The sequence below is a fragment of the Mercenaria mercenaria genome, chromosome 4, assembly GCF_021730395.1.
Source record: "Mercenaria mercenaria strain notata chromosome 4, MADL_Memer_1, whole genome shotgun sequence".
Taxonomy (NCBI): Eukaryota; Metazoa; Mollusca; class Bivalvia; order Venerida; family Veneridae; genus Mercenaria; species Mercenaria mercenaria.
Genome location: NC_069364.1, coordinates 23747909 through 23775894, shown reverse-complemented (window position 1 = coordinate 23775894; position 27986 = coordinate 23747909). Strand labels below are relative to the sequence as shown.

The 27986-nt window shown below is 36.2% G+C and overlaps 2 protein-coding genes across 2 annotated transcripts in view; both read left to right on the top strand.

The window, feature by feature from the left end:
- The first annotated feature begins 2426 nt into the window (after nt 1–2426).
- LOC123543647 (uncharacterized) overlaps nt 2427–27986 on the top strand; it is a 29839-nt gene continuing 4279 nt past the window's right edge. The window contains exons 1-2 of the mRNA XM_053540742.1: nt 2427–2562; nt 26252–26815. Of these exons, the coding sequence (XP_053396717.1) occupies nt 26273–26815 (543 nt within the window). The 5' untranslated portion in view covers nt 2427–2562; nt 26252–26272. The remainder of the gene's footprint in view (nt 2563–26251; nt 26816–27986) is intronic.
- LOC123556203 (putative inhibitor of apoptosis) lies at nt 19223–23451 on the top strand. Its single transcript, XM_053540745.1, has 6 exons — nt 19223–19351; nt 19808–20627; nt 21476–21639; nt 21926–22067; nt 22661–22855; nt 23002–23451. Exons 2-6 carry the CDS (start codon nt 19829–19831, stop codon nt 23196–23198), a joined length of 1497 nt encoding a protein of 498 aa, XP_053396720.1. The 5' UTR covers nt 19223–19351; nt 19808–19828; the 3' UTR covers nt 23199–23451.

The window sequence follows — 27986 nt, the reverse complement described above, 5'->3', positions numbered from 1 at the left end:
TTACACAGTTTATGCCTACGTCATTTTTGACCTACATGATTGTAATGAATTAATTAAATTGACTGCGTTGAACACAATGCAGAGTTTTAAGGTAAAGAACTTTGAAATTCTTTGTAGCTAGAATTGACACCGGTGAATGGAGTTGACAGTGGAGATGCTTCCTCCATCTAAACCATGACACCAACGCACAGTTGAAGCTGCTTTGTTCATCTTAGTTTGTTTTATATCATTTTGTTAGTTTGATAGTCATAAGGTTAATAATATTAGGTTATTTAACATTGTTCTGTACAATACGGAGATATATTAGGACGAGTACCCAGCTGAGAAAACCATATTGGACGAGCCGCTAGGCGAGTTCAATATGGTTTTCTCAGCTGGGTTTTATTCTATATCTATTTTATCTTACTATATTAATAGTTTAAATTAAAAATGTTTCACTGAATATTGTATTCCTGCCTTTTCTAGTTTTTCTCAGCTTGGTATGAGTGCAAATATATATTATACAGAACAATGTTAGACCTTAAATAACCTTTTTATTCTATATTTATTTCACTTCATACGTACTATACGTAATTCATTGAATGTTGTTTTTTCTGCGTATCATCATTAAAAAAAAGTATATGGTGCAACCTCCCTACAACAGCCATTTGGCGATTTGGGTGGTAATGATACTTGGCTGAGATGTTATGCCCACCGACATTGTCAGCAAGTTTGGTGAAGATCGGATGAAAACTGTTCGACTTAAAAAAGCGGACAAGGCTAAATTCCCCGTTTTTCGAGAAATTCAAGGACTATAATCAACGAGTGCCTGGTACAATTTGGCTAGTTATCGAAACTGGCCGAGATGTAATGCCCACAAACATTGTCAGCAAGTCTGGTGAAGATCCGACGAAAACTGAATTATAGAGCAGACATGTTTTGGATGCTGACCGCCCGTCCGTTGCCATTCATAATCTTCTCCATTTTGTTTCTTAACCCTTAAATATAAACTGCTGAGGTAGCTATTCAGACAGTTAGGGCTGATACCAATTTCTAGGTTTCGTCCGAAACGGCTTCTTTTAGGGACTTTTCAAATATTCCAACATCTGATGATCCTTTTTACTGTATTTTTAAGTTTTTGATTATTAACGAACGTTTTAATATCTTAACCAGATATCATTGTTATCCCTTGAATCGTTTTTGTGTGTTGTAAACAAACGAAAACAAAACAAAACTCAAATTAAATCCAGATTTCAAGACGCATAATCAAACTCTATACATAGAGCGCCTACTTCATCTGGTTTACATTTGGAACATTTTCACGCGTTTCGGGCTTTATCGTATGTTTAACATGGGACTGTTGAACCGTCCAAATACAGAAAAAAAATGATTTTTTTTGTACGCGCGTGCGTCCAAATACAGAAAATACAGGATTTTTGTACGCACGTGCATCCAAATACTGTAATATATTGTACGGTCACGTGTTGCAAATGAACGTTCGCGATTGGATAGATAAAATAGGTATAGAATAAAGACATTAACTGGCCGACGTCTTGAAACTGTATTTAGAGAGAGCCACTCATCGAAAGATAATTTGTCACAGTTAATTCATTTGCGATAAAAATAAGGCTAATGTTTAATACCATTACTTTGTGTTTTGGAGCTATGCAGAAACCTTTCAGCTCTCTTGCGGAGTGTCGGCTGTTCCGCCTAGGTGCTCGCCAATACCTGCAATTATATCCTTGTCTCTGTGTGTGTGTGTGCGTGTGCGTGTGCGTGTGTGTGTGTGCGTGTGCGTGCGCGTGCGTGCGTGCATGCGGGCTCGTGTGCATGTGTGTTCGACATAAGCGTCTTTTTTTCAACATTTATTTTCAGTTATATGAACGACAGTCTCTGTACTTGTAGCAGTTTGCGCAATGCCCGACTTTAGCATCACTGGACTATCATTCCGTAGACACATGACACAATACCTTTACCAGACACATTTTACTGATCACGGACTGACCAGTCCTAAACTATCTTCTTACTGCTTGAGCGACAGCAAGGAAGCTTCTAGTATCATTTTACATGTCTATGGCATGACGCGACCAGAGAGCGATCCCACGACCTCCCGCACTAGAACCAATCGCTCTATCACTAGACTTAAACCTGGAGGAGAACCAGTGGTTTTTAAAAGTCATAGCGTTTCTATAGCACCTGAACGGTGTGACTACAATATTCATGCATTAAATGCAATATATCTTGTATTCACATTATTAATACAAGATATACACCATGCGTAAAACTTTAAAGTTATATCATCGTTCAATAAATGTTTACACCATAAATGGGTGTTATTATTGCTTGGGTAAACATTGACCTTGAAAAATTGCATTTATCCTACCCGACATGCGCAGTTAAGAGGAAGATATTGTTTACGATTTATGCCTGTTCGTTGATATTGATCGGTATTACCAGGGACATGGAATATATACAGCCGAAATAGTTAATTGCAGATACAGGTAATATGTAATATGGAGTGTATGTTCCCTAGTGAGAGGACAGGAACATTAAAGAAGGATCTTATGACTTAATTTCAACGAGGTAAGTGTTAGATTTAAACATAAAGTATGTTTATTCAACAAGCATTTTTTAGAAAATATTATGTTGTCTGTTCACATGCACAAATGTATTTTGTTATCATGATTTTTACAAGGGTTAAGGCAATGCAACCATGCGAACTGTTTTATTTAAATATCTTAAAAATATTTTGAACGTTGCATCCAGTAATATTCCCTTTCAACCAATTGAAAAACGACAAACATAACTCGAATCGGGTTCAATATGTTTAAAAATTAATGCTTACAAATGCAGATCAGAAGGGAAGTTTGCAAAAATTTATCGTGTTTTTGAAAGATATGAAAACTATTGTAATGTTAAACTTGTTTCCTTTTAGGCCTTAATATAATTATTTGTTTCCCGTATCATGCTAAAAATATATAGGGTGGGTTTTATTATTATTTTTTGATATCATTTTATTAAATGAGACTTTTCGGAAATTATTTTTATGTCAAAAAATGAATACAAATAAGGAGTTTATGCCTTTAGAGCATCAGTAAGTTAATTTCCAACATCACCGACCATGTTGAAAGTATAAAAAGTGCAGTTTTGCAACTCTTTGTTAAAATGTTGAAAACAAATCTCCATTTGGGTCGGGCCTAAAAATTAGGATAGGTCGGGATACCGGAAACAAACAATTTTTATGCCTTATGTTTATGTAAAGTCATTAAATGTTGCGTTTTTAATCACTATGTAATAATATAATGTGACACATTTTCATTCTGTGCACATAAAGTCAGCTTGGCCTTTATCAAAACAAAACATTAGTAATTTTACGTAGAAATATCCAGACTACAAACCAACAGTTTACGGAAACAGCCTAGATGGGTTAAAAATAATTATTCTACCTATGACAGTGTCACCAGACTTTACAGGACAGACGGAACCTAGCCCGACTGACTATGTTTTATAAGATCATGTATGGTTTAATTGCGGTACCAGTTCCATCTTACTTTGAAAGGCCTGTGAGAATGTCGCGGCAAATGCATGAACTCTCCTTCCGTTAAGTCCATACTGAAGCAAATTATTTCAAATACTCCTTCTTCCTTTATACTGTCGTGTTGTGGAACCACCTGCCTTCTCAAACAGTACTCCAGCCTGACGTTGAGGGGTTCACAAAGCGGATGTTGTTAACCCCTTTTAACTTGTGAATATTTCGTTGTACTTAACACTTTAACACTTGAATCTTCCCTCTCACTATCTTCATTTTGAAGCCTTCCTTTCACTGTTTTTAAACCAACCTTTATCTAGTTTTATCTGGTTGTGACGCGCAACCCGGCTAAGTAAGTAAGTAAGTAAGTATGTAAGTAAGTAAGTAAGTATGTAAGTAAGTAAGTAATTTATTTATTATAGTGACTTGTGTTATACTATATAAACATAAAGTACATTCAAATATACAAAGGAACACCCAGTCCCATGGACTTATAAGTCACTGTTAAATACAACAATTATCTAATACAAATACAACACCAACTAAATTGAATTAACAGGATACTATATCTGAACAATTTCAATAATGGATAAGTTAAATAAGAATATGTAAGCTTTCTAATAGCTACTATTTATTATTATGTTTATTATACCCGTGGGAGTCTACCGTATACGAAAATAGATAGATAGATCAGTTTACATTCATACACCCACCAGACAGTCAGTTAAAATTAACAAATATTATCCTTGAAGTGTTACATTTCAGCAAGAGTAAAATATGTTCAGATGTGATGTGAATTTAACCGCCTACTTTCATTATCTCCCGCTGAAGGTCGAAGGATATAGTTTTGGCGTTAACCGGGCTTTCCGGACGTTCGTCTGTAGGAAATCATATTTGTGACATTGTGTGGTATATTTTAAAAAACATAGCAGAAAGGGAAATGCCACCCTGCAACTTTTGGTCAGATTGCATGAGTAAGACAAGAGTTATGGTCTTTATAAATTATATGATGTTTTATTCCATTTTCTATCCGTTCGGCATGATTAGAAGGATTTCAATAAAAAATGGTAAAAAATTAACTGCTATAAGTTAATGCGGTCCTGCAAGTTTTAGGTAAATTGGTTGAGGAAGACAAAAGTTATGGCCCTTTGTATTTATATATTATGTAGTACATAAATAGTTCATTTTATGTCCGTCCAGAATCATATATCAGAAATGGTTTAAAGGATTTTAGTAAACATGGTAGTAATGTACACTGTTATAAGGCAATATGATCCTGCAAGTTTTATTTAAATTCATTGATACTAAACATAGAAAAGTGGTTTTCTCACGATAACTTCAGTCAGGGATTAGTTAAACAGGCCAAACGTGATAAACAGCTAGCTTTCATTGAGACCAACTGTTTATATTTTAGGTAGCTTGTGTCAAAGTTATTGTTACTAATAGATATAGAAAAATGGTTTTTGAACAATCACTTAGCATGAGTAGCTTTCAAAAACACTGAAATGCAGTTACATTAATGTGCTTTTTACAGGCAGAGAATGATTCTTCAAGGGTACAAGCTTTATCCCATTCGGCGGGTATACCTGTTTACTGAATTTGCTTGTTACATTTTGGTAATCGTAGACCATAATTCCGCATCCTCCCGCTCAAACTTAGACTAACACATTATATGTAGTACATGCTTAAACATTTTCATACAAATTACTATTATAAAATGTTTCTTTATTATTTTTTTTTCTGTTTTCCATGCATACGTATAATAGTAATAATTTCTGGGCGATTTGTGAACATTCTTAGAAAAATACATATTAAAAATGTCACACGTCCAATGCCCCCAGAAAGCTTTCAACTTAAATTATATTTGTTCCAAGAATGATGGAGTGAATCCTAATGCGCACATTTATTCGATTAAATAGGGCATTTTCAAGTTAAGTAGATCGAACATTTAAAACAATATATAAAAGCCTTTATATGCTGTATAGAAGCAACTAAAAATTGTATCCTGTGTGTTCAAATTGGATTTATTTGATGTCTTTTTCTCATCTGGACTGGCATTCATAAAGCTCCTCAGGGAAAATGTTCCCTAAGGGACTTACTAAGGGAATGTTCCAAAGCATTTTATGGATAATCGTCAAGATAGATGGAATGTCTAACAATTTTGTCACATAGAGTCAGGCATAGTAATGAAGATTATCAATAAGTTAAGGATTTTCTACTTAGAAGCTTTATCAATACGGGCCCAGTCTACAAAACTTTGTCTTTATTATAATAACAATGATCTTTTGATTTTCACAATTGTAGATTTGTTTAATACTTTGTTATATTTGACCCACTTAACCACATAAACATTGTTATGAGAGACATAAAAAAACCTTCTTGTAGATAGATCCGATAATAGATACGACTTTTCTGCGGTGGTAAAGATCAATGCATAGGTTTATATAACATGCAATCACTTGACAAGTTAAACAACTTTATCTCATAATCTACAATATTTGTATTGAAGACGCCAGAAAATTTAATTCATCCAGACTTTTTTGTTTTTGCAAACATTGATATTCTACAGATTCTTGCCAACATGTTATTAGCATTTGAAAATAATAGAAATCTTGAATCTCATAGTTCCTTTGACATTTGACTTATGAGCTGCATCGTCGCGACATGAATGGTCTTTCTATTCTTGCTCTGCCTTCCTGCAAGGACAAGGAATACACTAACAAAATTCCTAATCGGTCAGTTTATATTATATTGTTAATATTGCATGTATTCACACGAAATTTCACATACCGATATCTGAATCTAGTACTGCAACTAATTGTTGATTTATTTTTGACCGACTCACTACCAAAGTAACCGCATTAGGCGTTTTGACCAATATAGCATATTTTGCACGTGCAGGGCATTTGCACCGATATGCAGGCGTTAATGAACATTTTTGGCATTACTGACAAAAGTCCTACTAGAAAACACATATTATCGTGAAAATGACACAAGAGGAACGCGCCCGGACTGTTGGAATTATACAACAAAATTCAAAATCGGTCACTTCAATGAATTGTATTTTGGTTAAATTTCGCCAAAAGAGCGCGGATGGTAGATAACCAACGACTGAATGGGCTTGTAAAAGGAAATAAGGTTGAAAATGGAAATAACCATCAAAGTAACAGCTACACACAAATTATACCAAAATTCTTTTGAAATTGCAAAAATAATTACACACTTGTTGTAAATGTGTCCCGGTTAGAAACATTCCGGCAGCTCGGTCGCGTTGCTCTTGTGTCAGTTTCACCAATGATATGTATTTTTCTAGTAGGACTTTCGTCCGTAATGCCAAAAGTGTAAACGAACACGTGAATGTTTGTGCACATGCATTGCAGGTGCAAAATATGCAATATTAGTCAGAACGCCTAATGCGGTTACGTTGGCCGTACGTCGCCAAACATAAATTAATAATTAGCTGAAGTACCGATTCAAATGTCGGCGTGTGAAATTTCGTGTAAATATATGAAATATTTACAAAATAGTAATACAAATATAAACTTACCGATTAGGAATTTTGTTGGGTGTACATGTTTATATGGCTCTTTATAATTACATGTACATGTATTTCGTACATATATCATGCCTATTTCAACAGACAGGATTACTTTGTTCACTGTCCTGAGTAGAGATCTAAGTTTTTACACACAAAAAAAAAAAAGATTTTAAGGCAGTGCCTCATTTACGTGCTTTTAGAATTTGCAGTGCTTTATTATGAATTAATCATATTGTTTTTTATATTATGTGTTATGAATTTCTTATAATTATTTCCACTTTCAAAATAAAAAGAAATGTTGAAACTAACATTCAGCTTTATTTGATGTCATTATTCATGGTATAAATAATGTATATATATATATATATATATATATATATATATATATATATATATATATATATATATATAGTTTTATAAAGCCGTAGTTTTGGGCAGAAGTGTAAGTTCTGTACTCACGTTCTCGGCAGCTGACCGTAAAAGTGGGCAGATCACTGTCTGCCCTGATATACGGTGCCTTTTTTCGAATCTACCTGTCCGCAAACACAAAAATATTTGGTCAAATCATCTGCCTAAAGTGTCCAGGTGCGGGATGTAGGCAGAAAATTAAACGTTTGAGTTGTCTCCCTTCGGCCTTGCGTGTTAATATTACGATGAGCAGGAAATGGACTTAATTGTGCAAGGATATCCGAATAGAAAACCGCCATAGTAGTAAGTTTGCAGACTAAGTTGTGCGGGTTTGTGCAATGTTTACCACAGGTTAATAATTAATTTTCACGTTATTCATTTCATTTTATGAGATATTATCGCATTTTGAAAGCAAAGATCAATTCGTCAAGCGGAGAATTGTTTTATAATCAACCAAAACTGGATCTGATCAGTAAGCATGCCATTTTACCATTTTTGGCGTTTGTCACCCCATCTAAGTTCTAGCGATAATTTCATTTCGTACCGAGTTATGCTGGTTATACCAATTACCGTGAATTTTATTTTCAGTGGACTCTACATGAGAAAAAATATTGTATGAAAGAATAAATTCTGTTTCATCATGGAGATGGAGGTAAAATAAGGTTGTAGATAAGAATGTGGGACTTTATGTGCCAGCCCTTTATGTAGTGTTTTTCCTAGGCATTTTCAGCGTGGCGCCGCGCCATGCCCCTTTTCCCGTGCGCCACGCTGCCCTCCAAGAGATCCACATGCGCCAAGTGCCTTTTGAATTGCCCACTTACAACTAATTATCATAAAATTGGGCTATTCCAGAAAATATCCACCCCCCCCCTGTGGAAGCAGTTTTTTCGGAGAAAATTACCCCCCCTCCTGGAGACATTTTACCCCCCTCTCCCCCTTCCACACCCCGGTTACCTCAAAATACCCCCCTCCCCTTCCTCCCAATTAGATCCCTCCAAATACCCCCCCCCCCTCCTCTCGGGTTATTTCAGAAAATAACACCCCCCTCCCCTCCCATCGGGCTATTTCAGAAAATATCCTCCCCCCCCCCTCCTAGAGACATTTTACCCCCCCCCTCCCCCTTCCACACCCTGGCTACCTCAAAATACCCCCCCCCCCCTCCCCTTCCTTCCAATAGGATCCCTCCAAATACCCCCCTCCTCTCCGGTTATTTCAGAAAATATCGCCCCCCCCCACCCTCCTGGTGACATTTTACCCCCCCCCCTTCCCCTTCCACAACCCGGTTACCTCAAAATACCCCCCTCCCCTTCCTCCCAATTGGATCCCTCCAACCCCCCCCCCCCCCTCCTCTCCTCTCCGGTTATTTCAGAAAATATCCCCCCCCCCTCCCATCGGGCTATTTCAGAAAATATCCCCCCCCCCCCTCCTGGAGACATTTTCCCCCCCCCCCCCTCCCCCTTCCACACCCTGGCTACCTCAAAATATCCCCCTCCCCTTCCTCCCAATAAGATTCCGCCAAATACCTCCCCCCCCCCCCCCCCACATCGGGCTATTTCAGAAAATACCCCTTCCCCCTTCCATACCCCGGTCAATACAGTATTCAATTCATAGATCTCAAGCATTTGCGACCCCACCCCCATGTAGTTCTTCAAATTCTTCAACTCCCCTTAGAAGTGTTTCATCACCATTTCCTAGCTACCAGCCAAACAGTTCCCACCCCCACTTGCCACCACAAAAACAATGCAGTCTGAAAGACAGCTAAATCCCCCGTCACTGTTATAGTGAAAGGGTAAACCTTTGACCTTGAGCTGTGACCTTGGCCTTGAACTGACATGGCTGACCCATGAATTCTGCACATCATCTTGATGAGGTGGTCATTTGACCCAAGTTTCATGAAAATCCTTTAAGGGGTAAGGGGTTTAGAGCATCATAAAGAGCTCAAACCTTTGACCTCGAGTTGTGACCTTGACCTAGAACTGACATGGCTGACTGATGTGTTCTTGATAAGGTGATCATTTGACCCAAGTTTGATATAAAAATCCTTCACCTGGGTTTAAGAGATACAGAGCGAACACAAAATGGAAGGCCCAAACCTTTGACCTTGAGTTGTGACCTTGACCTTGAGCCGACATGGCTGACTCATGGGTTCTGCACATCGTCTTGATGAGGTGATCATTTGACCCAAGTTTCATGATTATAATTCAAGGGGTTTAGGAGGTACAGAGTGGACACGAAATGGAAGGCTCAAACCTTTGACCCCAAGTTGTGACCTTGACCTTGAGCCGGCATGGTTGACTCATGATTTCTGCATATCGCCTTGATGAGGTGATCATTTGTCCCAAGGCTCAAACCTTTGACCTTGAGTTGTGACCTTGACCTTGAGCTGACATTGCTGACTCATGAGTTCTGCACATTGTCTTGATGAGAAGATCTTTTGATCCAAGATTCATGATTATCCTTGAAGGGGCTTAGGAGATACTGAGCGGACACAAAATGGAAGGCCCAAACCTTTGACCTTGAGTTGTGACCTTGACCTTGAGCCGACATGGCTGACTCATGGGTTCTGCACATCGTCTTGATGAGGTGATCATTTGACCCAAGTTTCATGATTATAATTCAAGGGGTTTAGGAGATACAGAGTGGACACGAAATGGAAGGCTCAAACCTTGGACCTCGAGTTGTGACCTTGACCTAGAACTGAAATGGCTGACTCATGGGTTCTGCATATCGTCTTGATGAGGTTATCATTTGACCCAAGTTTCATGAAAATCCTTAAGGGGTTTAGGAGATACAGAGCGGACACAAAATCTTACGGAAGGATGGAGACCATTCCTTAACTCCCCACCACTCGCGGCGGGGGATTAAAAAGATTAGTGCTTTCACACTGTTGACCAAATTCTCCGCCTACCATATCCAAGAGTCTAGCCCCTCCCTGGCTGACCTAGTGTGGTATCTTCTTGCTACATGGTTGGGCAATGATAAACTACCTGCTCACACGACCCCAGGACAGATGTCCTCCACTCCGCCACCCACCTGGTTTCTGCTAATGGCAAAACAATATTCATGCTAAAATGTGCTCCACATCCCTTGTCTATACAGTATTCAGTTCATAGACCTCACCCAACATGCCTGCATTTGTCCCCCTACTTTCTGCTTACCTCAAAATACACGCCCCACTTAACTGGCCACCCCCTGAATTAAACTGCTTCCGCACAATCGATTAGTTCTCACTTCTTCAAAATGTCCCTGTCCTAAAGGGTGCTTCCAGACAGTTGTTCAATACCCCCTCCTACCATCCAAATAATCCAGCCCCTCCCCTAACCCTAGTGTGGTTTGTCCTTTCTACATGAAATGGTAAACTACTTACCCCCTCCCCTCCCTATTATCATCACCTCCACCCACCTGGTTTCTGCTTGCCACAAAATAATACCCCACTCACACTTGAAAGTGCAAACTCCACCCTTTCACATATAGTAAATTACCTTGGTAAACTAGATGCCCATGGGCAACATGTCGAGCCCGCCCTTTGACCTCTAACTATGACCTTGACCTTCGAGATAGAGTCCGTCTCATTGGGTTAAACATTCATACCAAATATAAACAAGATTCCTCAATGCATGTCAAAGTTATGGGCCGGACAAGATCTGACATGAACTTTGACCTCCAACTGTGACCTTGACCTTTGAGATAGGAATCTGGGGTTTGCGCATGACACTCCGTCTCACTGAGGTTAACATTCAAGCCAAATATAAACAAGATTGCTCCATGCATGTCAAAGTTATGGTCCGGACAAACAAATCCGGATGCACGCACATACACCAAACAGCCATTTGGACAACTATGTCCTCGCTTCCGCAAGCGCGTTCGACAAAAAGTATGTAAGCAAGAGATAAAAATCAGCTCTTTAACCTTTAGCATGCTAGATAAATTGTCGTCTGCTGGAAATGTCGTCTGCTAAAATTGTAAAGTTCATTCAATTTGCTCCAAAATTGGAAGAAATATTGTCAGAGTACAAACAGCTTGGAACCTGATCAGACGCCGATTTAATCGGCGTCTGATCTGGTTCCAAGCTGTTTGCAAAGGCTGTTAAATTCGCCTGCAGCAGGCTAAGGGTTAATATGTAAGAGATTTTTTAATTCTCCATTGTTTACAGTAAGCAGTCTTGTTATAACTGGAACATAAATAGACATATACACAATGTTGGCAAAAAGCCGGTCAATATGAGTATTGACCGGGCCGGCGGTCAATACTGGTTAAAACCGGTCAATACTGGTCGATTCAATACTTTGGTCACTCTTGGGTGCTCAGTACTGGTTTATTCAACACTTTTACATAATGCACATTCACAGATTAGAACAAGCTGTAACAGTACTGTAAAAATTATTAAGCAATCTGAATAATATAAAATTTTGTTTGTTAAAAAGTATAGTGGATTAGTGGTCAATACTGGTCGATTCAGTTTTGGTCCTTGGCAATGTGTCCTGGTCAGGCTCAGTTTTGGACAATATACTTAAGACTGGTCAGTGGTCAATACTAGTTTATTAAATGCTTTTATCACCTTAAAGTATAGCCTTTATTTTGAATTAATTATTTTAAAAAATTATTACTATAAATTACACTCATTGAAATGGACAGTACTGGTCAATTCAAATTTTGGTCCTACACAGTATCCCTGATCAACACATATATTGGTCAATACTGGTCATTTGAATACTTTTGATTGCATAACTAATTTTTTTAGATAAAGTTACCATGTTCAAGCACCTCATTAGTACAGTGGGATTATTGATCATGACAGCTAATTAGTGACTAGATAGACAGGCCTGCAACATATAAACTGTTGTATATTGACATGGTGTCAATTAGGCAATGTGACACTTGCCATCAAAACACAAACCACTTCAATGAAAGGGTCCAGTTGTAGGCAGCTATTTTTCATTGAATTAAATACCAGTAAAAATAATTAGATTTATCACTTGTGAATCAAACACTTAACAGCTACAGTTTATGAAATACTTTCTACAAATGAAGTTCAGTTAAATTAGCAGTCTAATGACCAGTATCAACCAGTGCTGACAAATTGACCACTTCTGACTAATTTGGGAGTATTAATTTGGTTGCTTGAACTAAATATAATGCATGCAAATACCTTCATCAAGCCCCAAATGCTCTTTACAGTCATTATTTAAATTGTTCATAAACTCTGCAAAATATCTTAACAGTCAGTATTGACTAATTGACCAGTATTGACCAATCAACCAGTATTGACCGGTATTGACCACTTCAGGGAGTATTGACCGGGGCGGTTTTAACCGGTTAAAACCGCTGGTTAAAACCGGGGGCGGTTTTAACCGCCCAACATTGCATATACACAACACATAATTATACACCCTGCATAGGGTGTAGCTCTCATTATGCACAGTACGTATATGCATAATATAAAAATACAGGTATGTTTGTTGCCAAAACAAGAGTTACTAAATTAAAGCATCTTTAATGCAAGCAGGAACTTTATATATATATATATAATATATAAGGCCCAAGACCCTATTATATGCACAAAATGCATCAGAATGCACCATTTTTTTTTTTATCTAATTCTCCAAAATTGGCAATAATAGGGGATGCTTTTTGAAAGTTGAAAGGTTGTCGTGTTTATCTATGTCTTTTTATATAAATTGCTAAAATAAATCAGTAGATGTTTTCAACAGCCGTATATTCAAAGAGGTATCTAAATAACGTTTACGCTTATCTCATTGAGTACAATTGATATCATGCCAAAATCAAGCATGTTCCAACGGTCACGGAGTCTTTACTAATTTTACGGATTTTTATTATGTGTTTTTATTTTCGGCCTCAATTTAGGAACAATTTATTTAATTAAAGATTTGTGATAAAGTTCCAATCCAAGGTGGTCTAAACAAACCTGGATACCTACTTGGTCACTGACTTCGAATTACTTTCCACTCACCACTGTAGGTTCAAAACTTCGTGTATTCTTTCATGTGAAAAAGATATCCTGAAAATTTATGTTCTATCAAGATGTCTGCTCATGCCTGAAAGTTATGGCACGCAAATTGTCCATTAATTACGTGAACCCAAGATCACGATCGAAAAACTGCGATAAACGATCGATTAACCAGGTTTTTCGAACGTAAAATCAGGGTTTTCGAATACTTACCTACATTTTCGAGCAAAAACACAGGATAACGCCGTAAACCATAGTTCACTCTCGTAAAAGTAGGTTCACGTTCGTAAACCCAAGTTAACGGTCATAAACATAGGTTCACGTTCGTAAACTATGGTTCACGATCGTGAACCTAGGTTCACACTCGTAAACATAGGTTCACGCTTGTAAACTTAGGATAACGACCGAAATTTATAGTTCTTTCGAGAAACCTATGTTTACGGTCGTAAACCCATGTTCACGATCGTAAACCCAAGTTCACGGTCTTTAACATAGGTGCACGTTTATGGCAAGCCAATTGTCTAATAATTACGTGAACCCCGGTTCACGGTCGAAGAACTAGGATTAACGACCGATAAACTAGGTTTATCGAACGTAAAACTAGGTTTTTCAAATACTAACTTATGTTTTCGAGTGAAAACATCAGATATCGGGCGTAAACCATAGTTTACGTTCGTGAACCTAGGTTTACGTTCGATAAACTAGGTTTCTCGATTGAACTATGAATTTCGGTCGTTATCCTATGTTTACGACCGTAAACTTAGGTTTACGAATGTGAACCTACGTTTACGAGCGTGAACTATGGTTTACGACGTTATCCTATGTTTTCGCCGAAAAAATAGATTAGTATTTGAAAAGCCTGGTTTTACGTTTGAAAAACCTGGTTTTATCGAACGTTAACCTAAGTTCACGCTCGTAAACCCAAGTTCACGCTCGTAAACATAGGTTTACGCTCGAAGATATAGGTTCAAGTCCGTAAACTATGGTTCACAGTCGTAAACATAGGTTCATGGCCGTAAACCCATGTTCACGCCCGAAATTCATTGTTGATTCTATAATCCTAATATATCGACCGTAAACCATGGTTTACGTTTGATAAACTAGGTTTCCTGATTGAACTATCAGTTTCGGTCGTTATCCTATGTTTACGCTCGTAAACCATAGTTTACGAACGTGAACCTATGTTTACGACCGTGAACTGGGGTTTACAATCATGAACCTACATTAATGAGCGTGAACTATGGTTCACGGCGTTATCCTATGTTTTCGTTCGAAAATATAGGTTAGTATTCGAAAAACATAGGTTTACGTTCGAAAAACCTAGTTTATCGATCGCTAATCCTAGTTTTTCGACCGTGAACTAGGGTTCACGTAATTATTGGACAATTGGCTTGTCATATTGTTACAAATCGATAAACACGGTTTTACGAAGGTAAACTGTAATTCACGGCCGTAAACCTAGGTTCACGCTGGTAAATATAGGTTCACGACCGTAAACATAGGTTTACGGCCGAAATTGATAGTTGATTTCATAATCCTAGTATATCAATCGTAAACCATTGTTTACGTCCGATAACTAGGTTTCTCGATTGAACTATGAATTTCGGTCGTTATCCTATGTTTACGACCGTAAACTTGGGTTTACGAACGTGAACCTACGTTTACGAGCGTGATCTATGGTTTACGACGTTATCCTATGTTTTCGCTCGAAAAAATAGGTTAGTATTTGAAAAACCTGGTTTCACGTTTGAAAAATCGGGTTTATCGAACGTAAACCTAAGTTCACGCTCGTAAACATAGGTTCAAGCTCGAAAATGTAGGTTCAGGTCCGTAAACTATGGTTCATGGTCGTAAACATAGGTTCATGGCCGTAAACCCATGTTCACGCCCGAAATTCATTGTTGATTCTGTAATCCTAATATATCGACCGTAAACCATGGTTTACGTTTGATAAACTAGGTTTCTCAATCGAACTATGAGTTTCGGTCGTTATCCTATGTTTACGCTCGTAAACCCCGGTTCACGCTCGTAAATGATAGTTTACGAACGTGAACCTATGTTTACGACCGTGAACTGGGGTTTACAATCGTGAACCTACATTTACGAGCGTGAACTATGATTCACGGCGTTATCCTATTTTTTTCGCTCGAAAATGTATGTTCGTATTCGAAAAACCTAGTTTTTCGTTCGAGAAACCTAGTTTGTCGATCGTTAATCCTAGTTTTTCGACCGTGAACTAGGGTTCACGTAATTATTCGACAATTGGCTGGCCATAAACGTTCGTTAATTATGTTTTACGGTCGTGAAACCAGATTTATGCTCATAAACATAGGTTCACGCTCGTGAATTTAGGATTACGACCGAAATTCATAGTTCAATCGAGAAACCTTATTTATCGAACGTAAATTTGGGTTCACGAGCGTAAACTATGGTTTAAGCCCGTTATCTTATGTTTACGCACGAAAATATAGGTAAGTATACGAGAGAAACCTAGTTGATCAATCGTTAATCTATTTGCCCAATAATTACGTAAACCCAGGTTCACAGTGGAAAAACTAAGATTAACGGCCGATAAACCTCGATTTTCAAACATAAAACCAGGTTTTTCGAATACCAAACTATATTTTCGAGCGGAAACATTGGATAATGCCGTATAAATTGTTATGGAGCTTTCCTGTGAAAATGTCGGTAGTTACTCATTTACAGCGAGTACTTAATACATAATATTTAGTGGCGGCCTACAGATGTTTTCAGTGGCACTGACCTCCACGGAAGTTAATGCAACATTTGTTTCTTGAACATTCATACTGAATTCCTGAATGACATCCTGAAGGACTTTGGAGCATCCTACGTATAAATCATTACTTATGTTTTAACGTGAAAGGCGTTAATACTTCATTGTTTTAAGTTTTAATTATAATATTGTTTAATGTAAAACTCGAAGTTAAATTCACATTGAGTTTTTGAACATTTATTCATACATGACTGGCAAAAATGATTACGACAGAAACTATATTTTACTTAGCAAAAATCTTCTGCAGCGATACGAAGTCATTGTCCATTTAGACTCTAATTCAGTGAGCGCTACTAAATCTCGTGTAATGTCTGCGTCGATCAGTAAACGATTTGACGAATATGTAAATAAAATTTTAATTATCACTGTAGCCATTTCATTTAATGATTTGTAATGTATTGTTTTTTCTCCAATACAGGGATGTTTTTATATATGCTACTGCAATTATAGGCACAAACATACTGGAGCAGTTTGTAAAACATCCTATATTTTTAAAAGCGGACAATTATAATTTATCATCATTTAAATAGACATTTGATTTAATTGAGAAGTTATCTCTTATACAAAGGACAGTGCGGGAATATAATAAGTCTATGCTGGGAACATGTTAAAAATTAGGATGAAGTTTATTCTGAATGAATGTCGATATTATAATTGAAATTAACGTTGGTGCGAGTATAAAACTATTGATATTATTACTTCATCCAATGGCTTTTTTCTTTGTCATTTTCTTCCTTGCTTTGTCGTGCGCTTAAATGTTGTTCATGTTTTTTATTCTTGTGGACGTATAATAAACATGATTACATCTTCCACCAGCTCACTCACAGAGGGCGTAGTAACTTTTTCCCATATAACTGTGCGGTTCCTATTTGTGACATGAACACTAAATGTGACACATATTTTAGAGTTATCGCAACGAAGAGGCAAACGCCTGCAAGACAAAGTAAAATATATCAATAACAAAGTCGACAGTAACCCTGAGCTGATATGTTGAAATAAGTGTTTATTTCACACTTCGTTAAGGAATGTCTGTGACACATATTTGAGACGTTTAGAAAGCGTTTTAAAGACGTCATGAAAATATGGATAACTAAAGAAAGCTTTGAAATTGTCACACACATAAACCTAATATTACTACTGATAAATTAAATGATAACTTACTAAATATTGATCTCAAAACCTAAAGCGTTCATTATATTAATGTACCGTAAGGGGAAGTAATCGTTGCGGGGAGTTTGTAAAATATAGTTTAATAATCGGGTGGGAAACCAGATATCTAAACATGTGTAATATTTTATAATCTTACTATGAACAGGTAAGGAAACCAGACAATCTAAAAAAAGCATTACTATCACAGATCTGCATCGGTGACTTTTGTCTTTACATCGCCAATACACGTTACCTCCGATAGCCCATGTTTTCCTTATGTCGTTTTTTTTTTGCGTTTACATGCTTTTTTCTGGCTTCATACGTTTCAATTTCTATCACACACCTAATGAACAGAACTTTGTAGGGCTTAAAGCATTAGGCCCCTAAGTGTAATGTTTAAAAAATGGCATTTGCTTGGTATGTTCTTACACTTGACTGTGCTTCTCACTTTGTTGCAAATTTTTAAAAACTTTTACCATGCCGTTTTTTATACATCATGTGTAATTTATGGTATTTCCTCAAGCTCAAGTTGAGGCTAATTTCAAGGTCGCGGCCTTTATCCAAAAAGTTTGCAGAGAATTCACTTTACCATTATTTTTTATGAAAGAATCATCAAACTATTGGTAAGCAATTATAAAACTAAAACATAAATGTGTCAGTGTCATTTTTCTAGAGTGCCTCAAGTAAACAGATTTAATGAGACAGAATTCTATCTCAAGCATTGAAAAATTAAGGTCTAATCCTGCGGGTATGCTTTGAATTTTGCTCACTTCTTTCGAAAATAACTGTGGGGCAGAAGTAAAACTTACCTACATTTTTCCATAATATGTAATCTAAAGAATGAAGGCAAAATAGAGAACTTTTACCGCACGTAACTCAGTATTTTTAAAGATGTCTAACTCTACCCCTTCTATTTCAGAGGTAAATTCAATTTGAACAGCAAGAAATCGCTTATCAAATGAATATTTCCTATTTTTGTACAATAAATCAGTAACAAGTCTTGAAAGAAGTAAAAACTTGCTAGAAAATAAAGAAAAATAATTTTGGCCCCAGTGGGACTTGAAACTACGCACCCCTGAAAATTGCAGTCAAACTAGGTTTATGGTAGAAACTGGATACTCTTCAAAAAGGAGATACGCTATTATGGGCCTAATACCTTAATTTGTTTTGAAATTAATATTGTACATAACTGCATACAATCATCAGTGCTCAATCGACGTAAAAGAACAATTAAGCATAAAGGACAAAAGTAACACTAAAAGCAAACACAGCGGTGTATCAGCTTGGAATAAGAACATCACTTGGGAGCTTAAACCAGGTAATAGCTCGCAAACCCTTACTCTTTACTCCCACCATGTCCCTAGCGTGCGTATTGGTAACAAAACACAATATGTAAAACACAAAAATATACAAGATTTCTTTTCGTATGACTCATAGGAACTCCTTTTTTTGCTCGTTATCACAATAATTATTTTAATGTCATGAAGGAAAATTAGCTATATAGAGTGATTTTATTTTAAACATAGTAATTTCAGAGCATTGTACAATTTTGAATAACTTCAACACATTATATATTGTATCCCTTTCAAAACCAATATTACAGCTAGAAATGTAAAATGGACGTGATTAATCTGTTTATTATATCTGACAATATTATTGACTGGTATATTATGTAGGCAATCGCATTTTACAATAATTGTACTTCCTGCTCCAGATACACAGCGAGTTTCAATTTGGGTATTTACCCGTAAAATACCTGCTGATTATTTTAAGCGAAGTTATTTTTACATTTGAAAAAACCGAATAGCTACTGTAGATAGAACAAAATATGGAAAAACCAGTATAAAGTAAGACAAGTTCCTATGCAGACTGATCAGTTTTAGACTATCTGCGAAAGTAGAAGGTCCGCCAGAACTCATTATAAGTATTATTTTAATTTGTAGTTGTTTATTAGATTCGGAATCAGGCAAAGAAGGATATTTAAAGGTAATTTTATACACGATTATAAGTTTACCGTCAATACCTCAAACAAATTAATACTTTATAAAGGAAGAAAATATTTTTTCTTGCAAACATTTTGTTGATTATAAATTATCAGTGGTAATAAAAGAAGCGTTTTCTTCCCATGCGGCCATGCCATGGTACCCATTCAATGTTAATTGAAGGATGTTGCTCTTGATGCCTTACATAAAGAGGCTCCGTTAAGTCTGTTATTTTTTCGGTTGGCTGTTTTAAGCTTTAAATCACTCCATACTTAGAATTTATTTCTGGTAATTCAGGATCATTGAGTCCATTAAATGAGTTCGGTTAAGCCGGTGTTTGCACATTTTATATCCTCTCATGAGCGGGCTCACTTAAAACCAAGTCTGCCATTTTTTTGTTTCGTTGCGTTCAGTACTAGCACCGGATCCTTTTTTATTCATTTATTCATTTATTTTACAGAAGAAAAGGCAAACAGTGAATATGTCGACAAAACAACATATTTTCTTGCTTACCTTGCTTCTTATTCTTGCCTGTGTATGGATCAATTTCCTTGGACCAATTGATAGCAACACCATGGTAAGAATGAATCAACTGAAGCCAGTAAAGCAACAATCACCAAAGGAACTGACATATTTTCGCAAAGGGAATACTCAATCTGACTTTATCCGGAAACCATCCATTTTAAGGATGTGCCTCCACTGGATTTTCTTTTATATTTATGTATTAGCTTGTCTTTATAAAATTGCTTGCGACCACCAATCAGATTACAAATGGGAATATCTTAAAAAGTGTGACATACTAAGGTTTTTGCAGAGACAAAATAACACAGTAATGTGTTTGGCTGATTACTATCGAGACCGCATAAATAATAACCTCTCAACGCATGAATTAATGAAGTACGAATGGGCTCGGTACGAATCATTTAAGACATACCCTAAATCAGCTCCTCATTTTCCGTCAACTCTTGCACGTGACGGTTTCTACTACACTGGTGACGGGACATTCGTTACATGTTTTTGCTGCGGAAACAGATTAGATACGGCAGAACATGAGAATATTGCAGAAGCTCACCGACATCGCTCACCCAACTGTAGATTTGCCAGAGGCGAGAGCAGTGCGAATGTGCCCATTAATCATCGCGCCGTGGATAGTCGGACGGGTTTGAATGGAAATCCTAGGTATGACACGGAAGCATCAAGACGTGATTCTTATCGCAGCTGGCCGCAGACCAGCCCAGCTATTACAATGCAGCTTGCAGAAGCTGGATTTTACTATGTTGGTTAGTTGGAAGTTAATTATACTTAAATTAGATATTAGTGAAGGCATCTCATCAGTTTATACAAAATACTAAAATAGTACATGAGTTTGCAATACTTTCTTCTATATGGTAGTTGTGCATATATAATTACGTATATGGAAAGAAATTAGTCGGCTTTTAATGATCTAATTAGCTTAATTTTATATTATGCTTAAAATAAAGTATTGCATTTATATATGAAATATGTGTAAATGTGTAGAGCTTTAGGGTTAGCGGAGTTTAGGGTATAGAAGATAAATTAATAATTATTTTTGAATTGTTGTATAAGTTTTCATCTAATTCTCTTACTGGCTTGCAGACAGGCATTCCAGCATACATGTTAATTGATCATCTTATGAAAATCAGAGCTGTCCTGTACTAACTAAATCAGTGTGTATGTAAAAGTCATCAGTCAGTGAAAAGTATGTGACAGAAATTTAAAATGTTTGATGTTTTTGAAAAGAGTATACATTTTTATTCTGATTTATTGTAAACATGGTAAACATCCTTGAATGTTTTAGATGGGAATTTTAAAACTTATCATTGAAAAATGGCCAAAGCTAACATGTACACTAAATCAGTGCATATGTTAACAATCAAGACGAGAAAAAATACATAATTTTTTTATGAAAAGCTGAATGTTTCGAAAAGGATAGCCATTTTCCTTCTAATATACAGGAAGAAACTATTAAGTTTGTTTTCTTTGAATTGGAATGCAGGAAAAGTTTCTTAGCTATCCTCTTCAACCTAATGCACTGTTTTATTAGTTATGTGTAAGCTTAACCCATCCATGTCGATTAAGCCAAAATGCAACGTTTTCTATTTTCCAGGAACGAATGACAGTGTTCGTTGTTTCTCATGCAGACTTTGCCTAAGAGATTGGACGCCTAATCGCGACCCGTGGAGAGTCCACGCTTTGTATTCGCCGCAATGTCAACATGTAAAACGATGTAAAGGAGATAATTTTATTAGAAAGATATGCTTGACAGTAACCGTAAGTACTTTAAGGGTATTTACCCGGTTTTAATTATGAATTACTTTTATACACCCAAACGAGATAGCTTTTCGGTATTATTGTTGCTGGGTAAAGCATTTCACATTAAACGCCGTTAAGTGTCGGACATATATTTTGGCAGATACAAAATATACTAAAATTTTCATGATCTTCCTGGAAATAATATTCCTCCCTCCTAGGAATAGGTAGTGTGACTATGAGCGATATAATCAGTTCTTTAATTGTGAAATGATAGACTTCTTAATGTGATTTTATCTGCTCTTAGAATGGAACCAGTAGGCAAGAGACGCATTCTTCAGATGAAATGTCACATGATCTGCAGAGCGGAGCAGCGCAGATCCTCCTTCAGATGGGACATAGTGTTACTAGAATAAAGGATGCAATTCTTCACTTTAGACGTAGGCGAGGTAAGCAATTCCACATTTTTTATTTTACATTATCCGTATTTTTAGGGGCGAGGGGTGCACCTAAAGTTGCCCCTGTCCGTCCTTCCGTTCATTCGCCCAAATTTTTGTCGTGCGTATCTCAAAAAAAAGTAAATGACCTAGAGTTATCCTCCTTGACTTATTTAGTTGCATATATCTAAGAAAAGTTCTCCTAGTCATGAAACCAAGTAGGAATATTATTCGCCATGTTAATTTGTGCACCTGAGTTTTTGTTTATGATTTAACTCTGCTAGACCAGAGTTATGGCTCTTAACTTATTTAAAAAATATGTGGGAGTGTTAGATGTTCAAATTTGTTTCAACCAGCATTTGTGTCAGTTGCAGTTTACAACACGTGAAAATATCACACAGCCTTATTGTGTTTGAACAGTCCTCTTATTTATCCTAATAAACCCTTTATTTCGTTTACAACCGTCGTCATTTAGAACAGGAACCGGTCAAATGAATCAAATGAACCCAAAAATCTTTAAAAGCCTTTGTAAATAAAATCGTGACACTTTGAAAGCTAGAGTCATTTAATCATGCTGTCATATATTATGCTACGTCTATTCATAGGCAACAGAAAGCTCTCAGCAAAGGCTCTAATCGAATACTTGCATGACACGGAACCGAACCTCTCTGGACCTAATTCCTATAGTCCATCACTCTTAGCATGGGCATCAGCTGCAAGATCTAATATGAATGACGCTAGTCATCCGGAAAGAGCACCAAATAGGACAGTTCATGAAAGCAGAACGCAGCGAACTACAGGTAAGATTTTGTCCGTGATATTTGTTAAAACTACAAGATGTATAGAGACTGTAGTACTGTATAATTAAGATTTAAACATGTTACAAGGAATATATTTTGGACCTTTTTTCCCTCGCTTTTCTTGCATTATACTCTTGATTTTTCAGGTACTAGTAAACTTCAAGAGGAGATTGATCAGTTGAAGCATCAAAAAGTATGCAAAATCTGTTTGGACAAGGACGTTTGCATTGTATTTCTACCATGTGGTCACCTCGTTGCATGCGAAGATTGTGCTCCAGCATTGAGAATGTGTGCAGTTTGCAGAGCACCTATTAGAGGGACCATCAGGACATACATATCTTGAGCATTGTTGTATTTAGCTTAAAATCTACTCTTAAAATATATTCTTTATAAATTTGATGCTATTTCAGTGTTAAAGCTACTAGTAAATTCTATGTGATTTTACTTTGTTTCTATTTCATCTTTTAAAAGTGGCACAGCAACGCAGACATTTTTAACAGTTTGTGACTAATAATCTCTTGTTCGTGGTAAACATTTGTTAAATAATAAATTGATATTAACATATAGTAAACTTCGTAATAAATCTTTGTAAACATGAAGTATATGTTAATCATCATGTTTACGGTCATGCCACAATGTGACCTGCCTATTTTCTACCAGCTATAAAAGAATCACGATTTCGTATGACTAGTGCTTATAATCTTTATTTAGGCGTTTATTATTCCCCGACGAAGGCGGAGGGCTATTGTTTTAGCATACGTCCGTCCCAAAACTGAAAATGCTTATAATTAGTAATATATAATACATAACATTATAATATAATATATAATTCAAGTACTTAAGCTTGAATCGCAAAACCTCACACAATTATTTGATAATACTGTGCTTTGTTCACATGTAGTATTGTCTCCTTCGACTCAACCAAAGCAGGATTTTCCTCTTTAATTTGGCAGATAATTGAAAATACTTCTTATTTAAATAGTATGTTTACTTAATACATTTGTAAGAATCCCCAAACCTCACATAATGATTTATTTAACACATTACCTTTGCTCACATGTGGTTTTATCTTCCTTTACCCATTAAAAGATATTTTCGTCTTGATTTTGAAACAAAAAGGGTTTAAATGTATCTAAGTAACCTATTGTTTCCCATGAAATTCCATTGTAACTTTACGGCGCGTACGGCTTTCCATGTATCAAAACATGTTTGTCAATAATAATCACAAATTTTCAAGAACTATAACGCCAAAATATCGGACGAAAAATATATGAAAAGTAATTTTTCGTGTGAGTTAGATGAACCTTGTTTACATCATTGGCATGGATACACATAAAATATGGCAAACATTGTCAAATTGTATAATAATATACTGTAAATGCAGCAAAAAATAACTTTAAAAAAAAAATCACTTTTTGGATTTGTGTACATTACTGAACAATCAGACAGGACTAACGTTACCTTATTCCCAGGTACAGTAAGTTCCCTGCACGTTTATAATTCGGTGATCTCTGACCTATAGATGAATGTTTCTTATCATATTTCTCATTTTAAAGTTTTGTTGTCAAAAGCGATCCAATACCTGTCTAATGATTTCGCAAAGTTTCGTCAACGTTTAGCTTGAAAGATGAAATAGGATTAATTCCGTAAGTTAAAGTGTCAAGAAACTAGTAAATAATTACTCAGGGAATCATGTACGCCTTTAGTATCTTGAGAAATGAAATGGGTCCAATCGCAAAAGTGACTATGTCTAAGACTAGACGACAAACTATGTAGAATGTCCTTTGTTAAAACGTGGAGCTAGCGAGACCAAATATCTGATATAAAATGTCTTTAAATCAACAACAAACGAGTTATATCGCATAGATGTTCAGCCTATAGCTTTTCTTTATTGAAGCTGCAACTCAGTATAAATGATGCTCAACGCATATATACTATAATATTTCGCAATAAATTACCATATATGTATGACCCCAATGCCTTGACTGTACTTCGCCAATAACGCTGAACCGCGTCTGTAAGTTCGAACTCTTACTGTCTCAAACAATACTTTTGTCTCTGTCTCAGCTTTCAGACGCTCAAACTGCATTTGCTATCGTCTATCCAGTAAAGGTTTAACTTCTACGCTGACTCTAAAGCTCGAAACCTGAGTCAGTTTAGCTGCAATAGCCCACTTATCAAGGTACTGGGATAAGTTATAAGTTAAATCCTCGATGTTGTTGCATCAATCGCTTGATACAGAATGAATTCCCGGTCATCCGTCAACCTTTGTATACTCTAGCGGAGTGCAACTTCTTTTTGATTGGTCAAAGTTCTGACAAAATATTTTACAACGTGTACCTGCTCTTAAAAATATGGTTCCATTTTAATAATGTATGTTACTTAATGTGTGATGCTTGGATCCAGCTATTACTGTAAGTAACCCAAGTCAGCCATAAATGACCCAAATCCATTATTGTTGGCATTTAAACTATAATTACAGCAATGGTAGCATTAAGATTGCGTCATGCACTGTCTGTGCTTATGTATCGCGTTTTCAATACATCAAACATACAAATTATTCTGACAGAGAGAAATAAAGTCAATGAATTTTGTTCATTTCTGACAATACAGAAAACCAAATGAGCAATTTTGGTCCAAACATCCAGACAGAAAGGGCATACCTGTCAAAAAGAGGCTAAAAGTTAAAAAAGTATTCACTTTTAAAGCGTAATTTTGCATGAAAATGTAACTTGAAATAGTTCGCAACAGATTGTGACCATAAACACTACCTGTGATGACTTCGGAAGAAAAATATGTTTTAGCTCTAATAAAGGTTAGAAACAATCAATTGTTTTCCCATGGACTTTCCTTGTAACATTATTTCGAAACGTGCATATTCAATTCCCGAAAAACATAATAGTATTACGTCTAATGCTTATAAAAGTTGTGTACTAAAATAAATACACGATACTGCCCATATGACTGCTTTATATGCTCTGCCTATATTGCTTATATATATGTACATTATGTGTTCTGCCCATATTACTTATATATATGTACATTATGTTTTCTGCCTGTATTGCTTATATATATGTACATTATGTATTCTGCCTACTATGATTTCCAAAACTGCCAGTAACGTCAAACGATGTATCTTCCTATGAAAACTGCCGGGATAGAATATACTATATACACTGCCCACGTGATCTGCCTGATAAGAAAACATTATGTTTGCGACTCTGATGGTGTATATAGGTATATATCAGTAAATCGATAAAATATACATTTGACTGAAACAGTGAAGTTATGTTTTGACACCTAGAAACACGTCTTCCCATAACTATAGTCCTAGGACGACTGCCCGAATTTACGGTAAAACCAGTATATATATATATATATATATTTATATTATAGTGATATCAAGTTCTATTCACGATGACTGATGTAAACGACAAATTGGCGGATAAGAACTTCCAACATTGGCTGAAGGCCAATCTTGCAATAAACATTACTAAAAAGGGTGTAGAAGAATGTGTGGAAAATGAAATGATTAAATTTCACTCCGATGCTATGAATAATATCCGGTCACCTGCTCAAAGTCTGAAAGGAGAGTTGTGCTCCGATTGTTTGACAGAAAATGTACTTCCTTGTTCTACTAAATCGGTTTGCGACAAAAGGAAAGGAAATTGTTCTTTCCATCATTCGCCGGAGTTATCACCAAAACGATGTCCAAAACAAATATGCGACAGACTGAGGGAGAAAATCAGACGCAGTCATGAACACAATGCTCCGTCTTGGAGAAATACACAGGCAAATAGATGGTGTGATAATCCGTGGGAGATCGCAAAGTGTTATATGCCACCTGACGGCTATACAGCGGCGGACACGCCGGCCGATACAGACCTAAACGGAATTCTTAGTATCATCATGAATCATTCAGCTTTGGTATCAATATTTGATCAACTAGACACTTTAAAGGTATTTGGCTCAAAATATCTATCAAAATAAAATATATGGCATTCTTAAATTTCATATACTCTTAGTAACTTATTCAAGCTTGAAATCCATGCCAATTTTAGGACAGAGTTGTATGTATAACTTTACTCACGTTTTGTTGTCCTGATAAATCTAGTCAGTCTTTGTTTAAGGAATTTTAAGGAAACAGTCAAGCTGTCTAATCGTATGAACAGAGTGGCTGGACATTTTTGCAAAAACAGAACGTTTCCAAATTACTGTTCTGAAACAAAAAACAAAAAATAAATAAAACACGTCTAAAATATATCAACTAGACTTAATTAGTTTTATTACAAACCGTTATGAGTGGCATTCAGGCTTGCATCATTCTACCTCCGTGCGCTTGCTTGCTTTCAAAGTCGCACTATGGTATCTTATATGTAAACTATTTTACTGTCTTAGAAATACACACCATATGAGATGTATCTGTTTGACCACTTGATAAATCACGTGCGAAATAACTGACCTTTTATGTGCAATGCATGGCTCAATAATTTTCCAATATCACATGTGATTATTGATCTTATAGAAATTAGATGGCTGGTGGTAGCATATTTTCAAAATATCTTTGACCGGATTATTGACTAGCGAGATATTAAAAATACAAAATGATCCTCTAGGAAAAGACCAAAAGTATATATGAGCTACAGTAAATGTTATTTGTAAATTATTGTATAAAGTATGAGCTACAGTAAATGTTATTTGTAAATTATTGTATAAAGTGGATGATTTTTTTAGTAAATAAAAATAAGTCCTTTTGAATGACATTTACACTAGAGTTATTTACATAAAATTAGTTAGAAACAGCAATTTCTGTCCCCCTGTGCCAAATGTAGTTGAGTTCTGTGAATGGTTTTATATATTAGTGAAAATTACAGCCGAAAGCTTCTCACTTATCCCATTTATATGGCAGTAATTATTGAAATATGAAATGGTTATTAAGGAAAGAAAGCATTTTACCTAATAATACACTCATAGACATTTATAATCGGTCACTTGTGATTTTCATATATTTTGTTAAGACTACGCTGAAAATAAAACAATAAAGTTGATTGAAGCCATTTCAATGGAAAGTTACCCTCACGAATATGAATAGCATATGGGAACAAAAGTGATAGAGAAAATTTCACTCGTG

What these genes read in the sequence shown, in the direction of transcription:
- LOC123556203 (XM_053540745.1), top strand. Translation starts at nt 19,829, where the DNA reads ATGTCGACAAAACAACATATTTTCTTGCTTACCTTGCTTCTTATTCTT. An exon ending in AGCTGGATTTTACTATGTTG is followed by an intron (nt 20,628 to 21,475) that starts GTTAGTTGGAAG and finishes TCTATTTTCCAG; the next exon opens with GAACGAATGACAGTGTTCGT. An exon ending in AGATATGCTTGACAGTAACC is followed by an intron (nt 21,640 to 21,925) that starts GTAAGTACTTTA and finishes ATCTGCTCTTAG; the next exon opens with AATGGAACCAGTAGGCAAGA.